Here is a 12,891-nt window from a genome sequence, read left to right on the forward strand (position 1 = left end):
TGCCATGGTTCCGTAACGAAGCATGTGCTCTGAATAAGAACACAAATCAATAACCAACCAAAACGTGCCACGTTTCAACCAGCCATGCCACGGTACTTGCTTTGCTCCCACACGGGGACATCGTCCGTATTGTTCATCCTAGCTGGACTCGCTCGTATCCAACGCCTAGTTTTTTTTGGACCGAATACCCAGCGTCTACTTGACTAGCGTGGGAGCGTATCATCTTGTCTCTGACTCTCGTTTTGTTTAATTGTTTCACTTGGACGGTTTGTCGTTTGCGTTTATGCTTTACTTTTTTAAAAACCCAAATTACGGTTTACATTGCATTTCTTGCACTGTCCTGATATGTTAATAACGTATTATTGTTCTCGGGTTCGGTTTCGGCCGCTGAGTACCGTGGTGCTCATCAGGCCGAAACGCACCGTTTTATTAACCATGGAGAATCTCTGCCGTTCATTACGTTTTTATCTCAACCGTTCATTCATTTTTCATGTTAATAAGGCTTTTAACAATTCCTTTGGTCAACTTTACCGTTTGCTGGCTGTCAGGTTTAAGACTCTCAAACCAGAGCTTTATCGGCGTCTCCTCTCGCCGGTGCCGTCACAATGCTCTTGCCATCGCTTGATCTTGGTCTGTAAACACAGTTTGAGGCTTTTTTTGTATATGAGCATCCAAAAATGTTTCTAACAACCATTTAAAAGACTCAATTGTCTCATCATATAATAGTGCTGCTCCAAAAATGACCACACTTCTATGATGATTGAAGCCAGAAAATAGTGCAAGGGGTCTATGATTCTGATTTGTGCTATATGTTGTATCAAGTGATACAACCTCACCAAAATGTGCATAATCTATTAGCATGCGAGCATCGGCCCAAAAAACATTAGTGATGTGTTGATCAGGGTCCAATTGATATTTATGGTAGAATGCTGGATTTTCTTTAATTTGTTTTTGAAAGTATTCAAGTAGACACCCCACCTCACCAAACTTCATATGTCTCTTCCTTTTGCACATCAAGTGAGTCTTTACATCTGTCATTGTATAACCAAGATTTTCTGGACCACCGGCATATGTACTCATTAAGTCAAAAGTATCCCTAGGTTCAAGTCCAGATTCTTCTGCAAGATCCATTTCATAGGCTTGAGCTTCTGATATATTTCTCTGACATGGTAACAAGCTTACTGTGTCTTTTGTGTGAAGTGGGTGATTATGTTCTCTATCAATCACAGTGATTCTGAACTTTTGGCCAACACGAGATACTACCATTCTTGCCTTACAATTAGTCATTGTCTCTGGTCGATGTGTAGAAGCATATGCCCTTTTTTCATTTTTCCTTCGCAGACCTTCCTTGCAACATAAAAATCTATATGTAATAATAATGGATTTGTCTGCTCTACTCTTTGTAGAAGTACCCTTTCTAACTCCAAATCCAATTCTTTTACCATATTCTGTCCAAAACTCCCATGCCTCATCTAAATTTTCAAACTCCCTCCCTATTTTGGGTTCCAATTCATCTTCCTCTTGTATGGTTCCTGTGAAGAAAAAAAATTATATTATACATTTTTATCAAAAATAAAATTTTCCAAAACATACAAGGTTATGGTAAAGATAATTTACACTCTTCAAACATTATATATTAGTTCTTCAAATAGCCATGCACACCATATATATATATATATATATATTTCATCCATATACATATACACAAACTTCTTTCTTCATATTCTTTTCAATAAATATATATATATATATATATATATACAAGGTAGAATTTCATTCACCTAATACCAGAAAAAAAAAAGGCTGATCAAGCCAAATTTTTTATAACAAGTCATAGGTTCATTTTACTAAACAATGAGAAACATTAAATGACAATTGACAGCCAAATCAAGGAAATGGAAGATGTTAAGCTTGGTTTACTGTCAAACTTATTCTTGTTTAATATGCTTAATTAATGGCCAAATTCTCCCTCGTTATATTGTTTCCCATGCATTGGAAAGAACTGTATCAAATTGGAAAAGGACAAGATTATGTGTAAAGCAAGCTTAATGAAGATAACTCATATTTTCGACGCAAATTAAGCTGTTTCAGATACAACATTCATAGGCATCGCAGCAGACAAAATTCATTCCCTAGCCCACAATTTTTAATTTGTTGCAAATTCAGTATTCCATTTAACGTAGCCCTTGTCGACTTACACATACACATATATGTATATATATATATATGTATGTTTCAGAAATTAGACAGCATTCGGTCATCCTTTGAAGTCTGTTTCTACAAGCTGAATGTGGGTCTATTGCTTATTGTCTTCATCATTCATATTTGCTTTCAGTTTTAATAAGACAGCAACCAAAAAACAAACATGAAGAAGAAGAAATTAAAATGAGTTAATGGAGTTCTTTAGCTTACAAGAACCCCTTCTGACTGAATGATGTTGTTGGAATTGAATGGTCGAACTTGAAGCTTGAAAGAGAGTGAGTAGAATGGCGCCAAAACACATGCTCTCTCCCTCCAACTTTCAATTTTATATTGCCGAATGAAAGGAGAGACTGAACGCGTTCGATGTTAATTCAACGCAGAGATTCTCCATGGTTAATAAAACGGTGCGTTTCGGCCTGATGAGCACCACGGTACTCAGCGGCCGCTGAGTACCGAAACCGAACGCATTGTTCTCTATCTCCGCACTTTCCAACAAACTGCTCGGACTTTTAATATCATGGTGGCTGGGGGGAATTAAATTTCAGTTTCATGTCATATCCAACGGGAAAAAATAAAGCTTGGTTTGCTGTACTTAACATTCAACGATGACTTTAAAAAAAAAAAAAACTGTTAAAAATAGCGACCTGGGAGGCTGTTATTGGTGACTGATGCCTGAACCCAAACCGGTAAATGCACGTGCCGATAAAAAGGATCGTAACGTAAAAACCGGTAAATTTTAGTCTCATGCTTTGAATTTCCCTTAAATAATAATTAATGGGGCTCACCGTCCAAGTTCAATGACATTTCCTATTATTTGCTTTGGCAGGCTCTGGTAGTCAAGTTAAAGCTGTAGATGTTGTTTTTTTTTTTTTTTTGGTTGGTAGGCTTAAATTAGTATAACACCTTCACTGCAATCATTGGGTGAACAAAATATTAAGTACATAACAAAATTAAAATATGCAAAAATTAATATTTATATTGCATGAACAAAAACAAAACTTGTAATTTGTAAATATCAATCTTCTTTATACGTATCAAGCAAGACATATGCAATAGATATTATAAACTGAACGTTCTATGTTAATTAAAAAGCAAATGTATGTTTTGATAATAAATAAAAGGAAAACCCGGGGAGAAAGGCAGAGTAGTGAAAATATTTGTGAAGAAACAACGTGAAAGATAAACCCTCAGGCTTTAACAATCATCAATGTAAATTATTAAAGATTTATTGAAGATAAGTGCAAATGTTAAAATCTTCAGTCACCTGCAAACTATCTTCCACATTTGGTCCTTTTTTTCAGATACTTCCACAATTTGGTGATCCTCACCAATTTCTCCTAAATAAAATATGAGTAAACGAAGACATCGTTTTCAATTTCAACGATGTAAATGCCGTCGGTTTCTAAAATGCCCAACAAGTTTGAAAAGGCAGTATGGATAAATGCGAAAGGGCTACTTTTCTTCCCATTTAAAATAAAGTGGCCATGCCTTGTCGTTTTTCTCTGCGTTCACACGCACTCTTACATTGTAAGAACCCGGCCGTGAAAGATGGAGACAGTTCCTCCCAAATTTCAAATCCAGGTTTGTATTAGTCAATGTTTTCAAGGTCAATAAATCCCAATATATTCCCACCACCAATTTGCAATTAATCATGTGACCCGAAAAAAAAAGAAGCATAGCTTTTCAACGTTAATACAATAGTGTAGTACCAACAAAAGTTGGTTAAACTTATAAAGATTTAACTTATAATCTGTAAAATTATAGAATTAAATTTTATAATTAATGTGAATGCCTTGTTCACTAAAGATATTTAAGTATCTTTATAGGTATCTTTTAAATCTAAAAGCATGCATTGACTCAAACAAACTAATGATATAGTCCTATACTAATAAAATAATTAAGCACGTTATAGGTACATTACATTATAAGTTAAGGGGTTATTAGTTTTCTGGACACATTAATGTTTGGACAAAATTTATATACTTACCCTTGTATATTAATATACTTTCATTCAATCAAATCAAAATATGTGTATTTCAATATGTTAATGATATTAATAATATAAATTTATTATAAAATAAATAATCTATTATAAATACACATGTTTTGATTTAATTAAAAACAAACATTTTAAATATAGAAAATCAAGTATATAAAATTTTTTCTTAATGTTTATTGATTAGGTCTGAATTGTCGAGATACTTTTATAGGGGCTTTAGTTTCAACTGGATGCAAAAATATATCTAAACTGAAGTGATGCATTACCCTAATATATAAATGCGCGCGCCCACGTATGTAGAATGAACGTGCACTTGTTTCGTTTCCTGTCACAATCAGCGGGCAGTAGTTGGCTTACATTCACACGTTATATAATTAGTAGTTTAAAGTTTAATACCATGACTATGATTCGTACATTATATAATGGGTGGTCAGTGTGAGCCAAAGTAAGTAACCCCGGCAGCCAAACACCACATTAATTATGGGAAATCATTGCGAGTGACATGTTTGAAAACTTGGTCGAAGTGTCAAGCCCATCCGAAGGCCCCAAGGTTTGCCTTGGCATTGATTGGTAGATCCAGTGCTTTTAATATTTTTTTATAAAAAAATTTTAAAAAAAATCATTCAAGAATAGCTGAAAGTATTTAATATCAAATAATGACTAATTTTTTTAAATATCATTGAATTTAAAAATAATTTTATAAAAAAAATACTGCAATACTTCTACTTTTCTTTTTTAATTGAAAATTAGTCATTTATTGATTAATGAGTAATCCCTTGCAATTAACCAGAATTCACTTATTAATTGATAAGTTTAAAAATATGAAAGAACTTGATTATGGGAAGGGATAAATGTGCATTGTATCTCAATAAGTAACTATTCATTAATAAACATGTAGTCATTCACATTTAATAAAAAATTATTCACTAATTGACAGGTTCAATGATATAAAAAAAATTAGTTATAGGAAGGGACACATATAAATTGTATTTCAACAAACAGTTATTCGTTAATTAATAAATACTCATTAATATTTAATAAGAAGTCACTCGTTAACTGACAAATTCAAGAATTTAAAAGAGCTTAGTTGTGAGAAGGTATATGTATAAATTATATTTTAACAAATAGTCATTCATTAATAACAAGTACCTATTTACATTTAATTAAAAAAATTGTTAATTGACAAGTTTTTTTAAAAAAAGTAGTGGTATTATGGTTCTTTCTCACCTAAAATTATTTTTTAATTAGTCCCTCAGTCCTGAATATTTTGGTCCTTATTTGAGATTAAATTGTTTTAGCAGTCCTCAAATGATATTTTTTTTCCAAAAAATTAAATACGCATACATATTCATATAATTTATATTTCTTTTATTTTTATTATAAGTCATCTTTAATTATTTCACCAGAATAAAAAAATGTTATTAAATTATTAATTTTCCCTATCTAAATAAAAAATTTAAATTTACATTATATTTTGCATCATAATTAATAAATTTAAATAAAATAATATTAAAAAGATGTAATTAATATTTTATCAAATGCTCTCTCCGTTAAAAATGTAAAGTATTTTTTAAGGAGCTGGATGTTAAAAAATGTAAGGCATTTTTAATCTTTTAATGTGTAATCATTGTCTTTTTTTCAAAAGTGCCCCTATTGATAGTAACTTTATATTTATTATAGGATATTTAGTAAGAGTAAATATGAAAAAATAGGATTAGTTTGAAAGTAGGTAACTGCTTTATTGAATGATAAGATTCGGTTAAAAATATTTTATATTTTTAAACGAAATGAATACTTTATATTAAAATTAAAAAATATCTTAAAAAACATGTGGTCTAAGGGAGTATATGCGTTGTATGAGGGGGCAGGCCATGTATCCGTATCAATCACTCACACTCGACGTCCTTGTCTCAGGCCTTTCCTGGCATTTTCCAACAGAAAAACCAAACAAATCCAATGTTCCAATGGAGACCAAAGACCACACCTATAACATATTCCCTTCTAAATTGACGTTCCACTAGCTTGTTACTTGTTAGTCATCCCCGTGGCCTCGCTCTGATATCACCTATCCACCATCTTTTGCGTCTCAATTTATTGACAAGTCTTATTATTATATTATAGTCGTCGGCCCACACTATTTTATATTATAATGTTACTTATCCGATGCTTTATGGATCTTTATCCGCTACTGCCACTGGCCTAAAATGAAAAGGCGTTTCCACCATGTAAAAGGGTGTTTTCTACTCTGATTCCATGGGGTGGATTCTGTCCTGAAGAGTCTTTATAAAAATTATTTTATAATCCATATGGTTCTTTGAACAAACAATCCATATTTCAACATATAACATCAAACTATCAAGAAGTCACGTAATTACTAATTTTAAATAATGTAATCAGGGTGGAGCCAGTATCCAAGAATAAAAGAAATTGAGATTAAAAAATACATGTGCTACAAAACTTTCATAAATTTTAAGGGGCCAAAATATGTTATAAGAAATTTTAAAAAATGTCCTTGAATGTAATTTAGCACATATCAAAGTATGTATATCAATATATAAAACGCAACACAACAACGCTGGTCAATAGAAGGCCTGTTGGCCTAGTGAGGTGTGGCAGTTTCGAATTAAAAAAAAAATGCTGGTCAACATTCAAGATTCAACAGCAGCATAGTAAATTAGTAATTCCATCATCTTGTTACGTGGTATGTACTTTAAATTTATTTGTTTGATAATTTATTAATGGCTAACCTGATGAATAATTTATAATATTGAACTTTATTCAAAACAAATTTAGTCATGGAAATCAAATTGGGAGACTCAAAACCCAATTCCGTACCTTTCACTTGTTGTCACTTCTTTCATCATAAAGATATTATACATAACCTTAAATTTTAAGGAGATCAATTTCCATTTTTTTGTAAAAATATTTGACAGAATCATCTCTTTATGTGGTTGTGCGTGTAAATTTGTCTATAACAATTCATTACTTCGTGGTGGTCTTCAGTTTTCAACTTTTTCTTTTTGTTGATTATATGGCAACTTCAATCGCTGGAAAACTTCTACCAAGCCCAACCCATATTCTCTAAATTAAAGCATCCAATAACAAGCCCAACATTGTCACGCCAATTCCACGCGATGCTTCGGCCCCTAGTCTGGCTGGTAGAGATTGTTTGTTGCTACGTTCATCGCTGAAAGCTTGACCGAACACGCATTATCCTCATCCTCTTGCCTTTGCGCATTCGATCTCTGGTTGTCCCAAAGAGAAGCGCATTGAGAGATCATGTACTCCCGCATCAGAACCGTTTCTCGGATCCTCAGTTCCCCTGCCAAACCTTTTTCCTCATCGTCCACAGCCACGCCCTCCACCTCTCCGTCTCAATATCCTCAGACTCTTGCGGGTCTCCGAGCTCGGCTCGCGGAGGAATCGCCATCTCTCTCCGACTTCGTTGACTTGAAGTCGAACAATTCATACTCTGTCGAGGTTGGCACGAAGAAGAAGCCGCTACCCAAGCCCAAATGGATGAAGGAATCGATTCCCGGTGGTGAGAAGTATGTGCAGATCAAGAAGAAGCTTCGGGAATTGAATCTTCACACGGTGTGCGAGGAGGCCAGATGCCCAAATTTGGGTGAGTGCTGGTCAGGCGGTGAAACGGGGACTGCCACCGCAACCATCATGATTTTGGGAGATACCTGTACTCGAGGTTGCAGGTTGCATCTATTCATTGCTGACTTTACTAACAATGTGGAGTGATTCTGTTTCTTTATGCATTCGGGAATGGTTTTTAATTTTGAACTACCATGACTGAATGTGTCATTTTACTGCCTGACACAATTTGTATGGTTCAAAATTGTGTATCTAGTATATACCTGCACCAGAAATATAAATCTTCCACTTCGTTGACCTGAAATCGAACAACTCATATTCTGATTTTTCAGATTTTGCAATGTGAAGACATCTCGAACTCCTCCCCCACCTGACCCCGAGGAGCCCACCAATGTGGCTGAAGCAATTGCATCATGGGGTCTGGATTATGTGGTTATAACCAGTGTTGATCGTGATGATTTACCTGATCAAGGTAGTGGTCATTTTGCTGAAACAATGCAAAAGCTGAAGGCATTGAAGCCAAGCATGCTTATAGAAGCCTTAGGTATGCTCTCCAAATTTTTGTAGTTTGTCAAAAAAAAAAAAATGTTGAGGTCTTATGCATGAATTTCTCTCTGGTTTCCTGGTATACCATGTAGCTAGTGCCAGTCAATGTAAAACCGATAAAGACTTTTTAGGAGCCTTTTTATCAAATATTTTTTTCGTAACTTTTTTATAAAAAAAATTGCCATTACTATTAGGCAGCAAGTTGAATTAGGTTCTACCCAGGATGCAGTTTTCCATTTTGTTAATGACTTTCTCTGGGACAGTGCCTGTATTATGTTATATCTTGGCGGGTATAAAAACTATACTTGATAAGTGATGTGTGGCACTTATGTTTGTCACTGAGAATGTGTTAGAATAATCATTTTGATTATTTCTGCTAATGACTCTAATAAGAATCCGTTATGGTGGTACAACTAGAATTCGTCTTCTCAAATGATATTAAAGGAGCATGCCGTTAGCGTGGAAATTATATTTTCCCTGCAATTATTATATTCCTTAAAAAATACAGAAAGGTGAACTTTCTGATTTTGGCTGACTGTGTTGGCACTTAATTTAAGAGTTACCTCATATTAGTTGAAGCATTGGCCAAAAACTTTTATTCAGAATAGATAAAAAGTTTTCAGGGGTCTTAGCTCGTGGGGGTTGAATTTTAAGTTTGTGTCCATTTGATTCCCTTATAGGGTTTGGTGTGTATTTGTTAAGGTGGAATATCATTGGGAGAATTTTGTTTAATTGAAAAACCATTTTCTAAAAGCACTGCCAATTTCTTACCTATGACAATAGGTGCACTTTTTTATTGTTATAGTTCCTGATTTCCGAGGAGACGCTGGTTGTGTAGAGAAGGTTGCCAAATCAGGATTAGACGTCTTTGCACATAACATTGAGACTGTGGAGGAGCTTCAGAGTGTTGTAAGGGATCATCGTGCTAATTTTAAACAGTCTATTGATGTTCTAATGATGGCCAAAGATTATGCTCCTGCTGGAACTCTCACCAAGACGTCAATCATGTTAGGCTGTGGGGAAACACCCGATCAAGTTGTAAAGACAATGGAGAAGGTGAGAGCAGCTGGTGTTGATGTAATGACATTCGGTCAGTATATGAGACCTTCAAAGCGCCATATGCCAGTATATGAATACATTATGCCCGAGGCTTTTGAGAGGTATCGGATGCTTGGCATGGATATGGTAAGCTTCAAGCTTTGCTCTAGTGGTTCTAATGAATTATATCTTACATTTCTATTAACCAAAGGAATGTTTCATACTTACTTTTATTAGTAGCTAAGTTACTAGTCATTTGTAGGAGTATCTATTTTTGTTATCATATCTTTGTTGGTATCCTATAATTCCAATTCCGTGGCTACAAAATAACTAAAACATGTGGTTTTTCTCCAGGTCCTTGAGCTTAGATAGATATTTGAATCAAATCATGCAACTTCAAACATTTTGGATTCATTTAGGCATCCGTATGCATAGAAAAAGTTGAGAAAGGCATTTATATCTGCCCATATTTAATATTTGTGTAACTTTTTTCTTTTTGGTCAGAATCTTTGTATAACTTTACTACTATGCTTAAGCTTATTTTTACACTAATGTGTGGTTGCATGGCCGAAACCCCATTTTTTGTGGTATTCTTTTAGCTCTAATGCCCCCCATCCCAAAAGACATCATAGAAAGTCCCTTCAAATGCAAGGCATGGATGATAATTTTGTTTAAAAGGACTTAGTCTCTTGTGTACCCCTCTTTTTCTGCCAAACTCATTTTAAGTAGTGGAGAAATTTGTACTTTGTACCTTGTTCTAGCTCCAGAGAGCTAACCCTTCTCTTTGCTTGATAGGATGATCTTCTGCATTCCAGTTTTCACCTTTTCTTTATTATTTCTGTTATGAAGTTAAAAAAATTGACTTATGGTCTGTTTGTCATGGATAATTAAACTGGTGACACCAGCTGTTTAAAGATCACCACAATGGCAGGGATGGCTTCACACTGGAAACATGAAAATAGGCAGAAAGATAGAAAAGAAAACACTCAGCTATTTGAGATTTTAAAAATCTCCAAAGACTATTCTGTTATCTTCCCATACCTTTCCTTGATTCAGATTTCCCTTCTTATTGACCATCCCTGGACTAACATCCATCATGTGTCCTACTGTCTGGATTTTTCTCCAGCCAAGCCTTGCTGTCCATGTTGGTTGGTCACACAACCCCTCCCAGCTTAACTGATGCTTGTATTTCTCGCATATACCATTTTCCATTGGTTTTAAAAATTAAAAGATTGCCAAAGACTATTCGGTCCCAATATGAGAATATTTCCTCTTGGGGGAGGAGGGGCAGGATGAGAACCTGAAAGTGTTCTCTCTTATCCCCTATAGCTTTTCATTTCAAGTGTCATTCCTTGCTGCAAATTCATTCTTTGTGCAGAGAATTGTCAGTACCTTGCCACTCCATGGTGAAGAATGCCTTACTTTTCAATCTCGCAATTAGCATGGCTTGGTGTCACTGCATATAGTTATCTAGGTGTAGCACCGTACGTGGCATTCCAAACTTGATAACCACGCGTGTAATAATGGTGAATTTATCTTTGAATTATTATAGTGTAGCAAAATTTTAATTTGTGGAAAAACTCGTCTATGAAAAGCTGCTTTTTCTTTCTCTTATGACAGATGTATAAATTATCATGATCATGTGGTATGAGTGATGGAGTTTATTGGACCTTTTGTGTGATAGGGTTTTCGATATGTAGCATCTGGTCCCATGGTGAGGTCATCATATAAAGCAGGTGAATTTTATATCAAGTCCATGATTGAGTCTGACCGGGCTGCATCTCCTGCAAATCTTCCAGCCTCTAGTTAGAGATTTCTTTTCCATTACTCGACACAATTTTTTAACTTGTATCATACGTAAGAAGGAGCTCAAGCTTTTATCTCGATGATGCTCATGCCATCTGTAATCTATATGTAAAAAGAGATGAATGGGCTCGGCATGTGAAATATTTTCCTCTTTAACCCAACAGTTGATCTGTTTAGATTCGTTGGATTTTATTTCTCAGCTCATGATGGGGACTTCATTTAGAGCTACTCATTTCTCAGCACTCTTGTAGCGTGTTTTAAATTTGATGGGAGATGGAAATTCCAATGGTCCAGTTGCCCTCTCATGGGGTTGTCGTGCTCTGATTCTAGGATAATGTTCGGAAGACCAGTCTTTGCTGGGGATGCGGTTTTAAGTTCAGAGTTCTGTTTGGAGCCAAAATGGGGGAAAACCTGAGCTCTGACTGCCAGACCATGAATGAACTAATTGATCATTCCTCTGTGCGCAGCTTGAGCCTTGAGATATTCTCTGCCCCTGCGGCTCGAATTCGTTTCTTATTTTTGTTGTCTACCGTGTCTAAAGAGGAGAACGACATCCTGCCTCTGTAAAACAGTTATTGACATTTCACTGCTTTTGAATAATGACTCTTTCCAAATTTAAAACTATAAATATTATATTAACGACCATTTTTTGGACCAACATGTTAATATTTTCCTAGTAAGGGATCCTAATAACATATTCCCTGACTATAAATCTCTAGCTCTGCCAAGCAACCAATTTTTTGAGTTTACTAAAGTGACAAACACTTCATTTGATGCTTTAAAAGTGATTGGTCCCTTGAACAAACCTGAATATGCTGATGCAATTTTTTTTTTGGGTATCAAGTCATCAATAATTTTTTTGAATAACTGAAAAATAGAACATAAGTAGTTAATTTTTAAATGAAAACGACATTGACAGTCTGCAATGTTTGTTTCTGGAACCCCCCCGGGGGGGGTCCTTGTGTGAAATTTCTGAATGTTTCAGGTGGGAAATAATATACTGGCGTGGGGTAACCTTTTGATCAGTTTTCAGACCGTTGAATGAGCTGCTCATCATTCGTTCAAAAAATTGTGTAATGACTCTTAATTTCCATTAATATATTGTAAAATTGAGTTATGAAAATTAAAGTTTAAATTTTGTCTTCGTTGATCGTCAACGGAACTTTCCTTTTCACAATAATAAATACTGAATACCAAATAGGGGTCTATGGTAGATATATTCACTCACACACACGGGGCCTTCAACGTTAGTTGAGTCGAGCCACAAATTGAAAATTATTGATTAAACAAATGGTTATACAGTGATCTACCCAAAGAACGGGCGACATAAGATATGTTGCATGTCTACATGATTGTCCGTAAACTTTTATTTGCTGTTCCTGTTCATCCTTTCTTTATCTTTTTCAAATATTTTATATACTAGCTGGTAAAAAATATATATTTATATATCATATACTAATTTCAGGGACATACTCTTTGAATTAGTGTTGGACTGATCCAAACTAATGTTTCATAGGCTAAAAGCTGGTTGAAAAAATTTCCTTAAAGTAATCCATGTTTAGAACTATAATCTAAATTAGATCAAAAGCAATTTAAATTAACTTCTTGTTTTATAAACAATTTAAATTAACTTCTAACCAAACATAAGTGTTTAAACTTTAATTTGTAAAAGTTTTAATTTTGCAAACGCTAATGGG

General features: G+C 34.6%; 2 protein-coding genes across 3 annotated transcripts; one reads left to right on the forward strand and one right to left on the reverse strand.

Annotated features, from left to right (window-relative positions):
• Window positions 1-600: 600 nt before the first annotated feature.
• LOC129299431 (protein FAR1-RELATED SEQUENCE 5-like) lies at window positions 601-1,287 on the reverse strand. Its single transcript, XM_054937908.1, has one exon. The coding sequence runs from the start codon at window positions 1,285-1,287 to the stop codon at window positions 601-603; it is 687 nt and encodes a 228-aa protein (XP_054793883.1).
• A 6,051-nt stretch (window positions 1,288-7,338) lies between these two features.
• LOC129299433 (lipoyl synthase 2, mitochondrial) lies at window positions 7,339-11,497 on the forward strand. 2 transcript variants are annotated; one of them, XM_054937911.1, is made up of 4 exons: window positions 7,339-7,908; window positions 8,137-8,348; window positions 9,156-9,535; window positions 11,009-11,148. In XM_054937911.1, exons 1-4 carry the CDS (start codon window positions 7,481-7,483, stop codon window positions 11,024-11,026), a joined length of 1,038 nt encoding a protein of 345 aa, XP_054793886.1. In that variant the 5' UTR covers window positions 7,339-7,480; the 3' UTR covers window positions 11,027-11,148. The 2 variants fall into 2 exon arrangements, with proteins under 2 accessions (XP_054793886.1, XP_054793885.1); XM_054937910.1 differs by having other exon boundaries at window positions 7,344-7,908; window positions 11,073-11,497.
• Window positions 11,498-12,891: the final 1,394 nt, after the last annotated feature.

Source organism: Prosopis cineraria, unplaced genomic scaffold, assembly GCF_029017545.1.
Source record: "Prosopis cineraria cultivar Desert tree isolate PC_DT_omini unplaced genomic scaffold, ASM2901754v1 PC1157, whole genome shotgun sequence".
Taxonomy (NCBI): Eukaryota; Viridiplantae; Streptophyta; class Magnoliopsida; order Fabales; family Fabaceae; genus Prosopis; species Prosopis cineraria.

Excerpts from the sequence above, each read along its gene's own strand:
- LOC129299431 (XM_054937908.1), bottom strand. The coding sequence starts at position 1,287 with ATGACTAATTGTAAGGCAAGAATGGTAGTATCTCGTGTTGGCCAAAAG.
- LOC129299433 (XM_054937910.1), top strand. The coding sequence starts at position 7,481 with ATGTACTCCCGCATCAGAACCGTTTCTCGGATCCTCAGTTCCCCTGCC. Across the intron at positions 7,909-8,136 it reads ACCTGTACTCGAGGTTGCAG|ATTTTGCAATGTGAAGACAT; the intron begins GTTGCATCTATT and ends CTGATTTTTCAG. Across the intron at positions 8,349-9,155 it reads CATGCTTATAGAAGCCTTAG|TTCCTGATTTCCGAGGAGAC; the intron begins GTATGCTCTCCA and ends TTATTGTTATAG.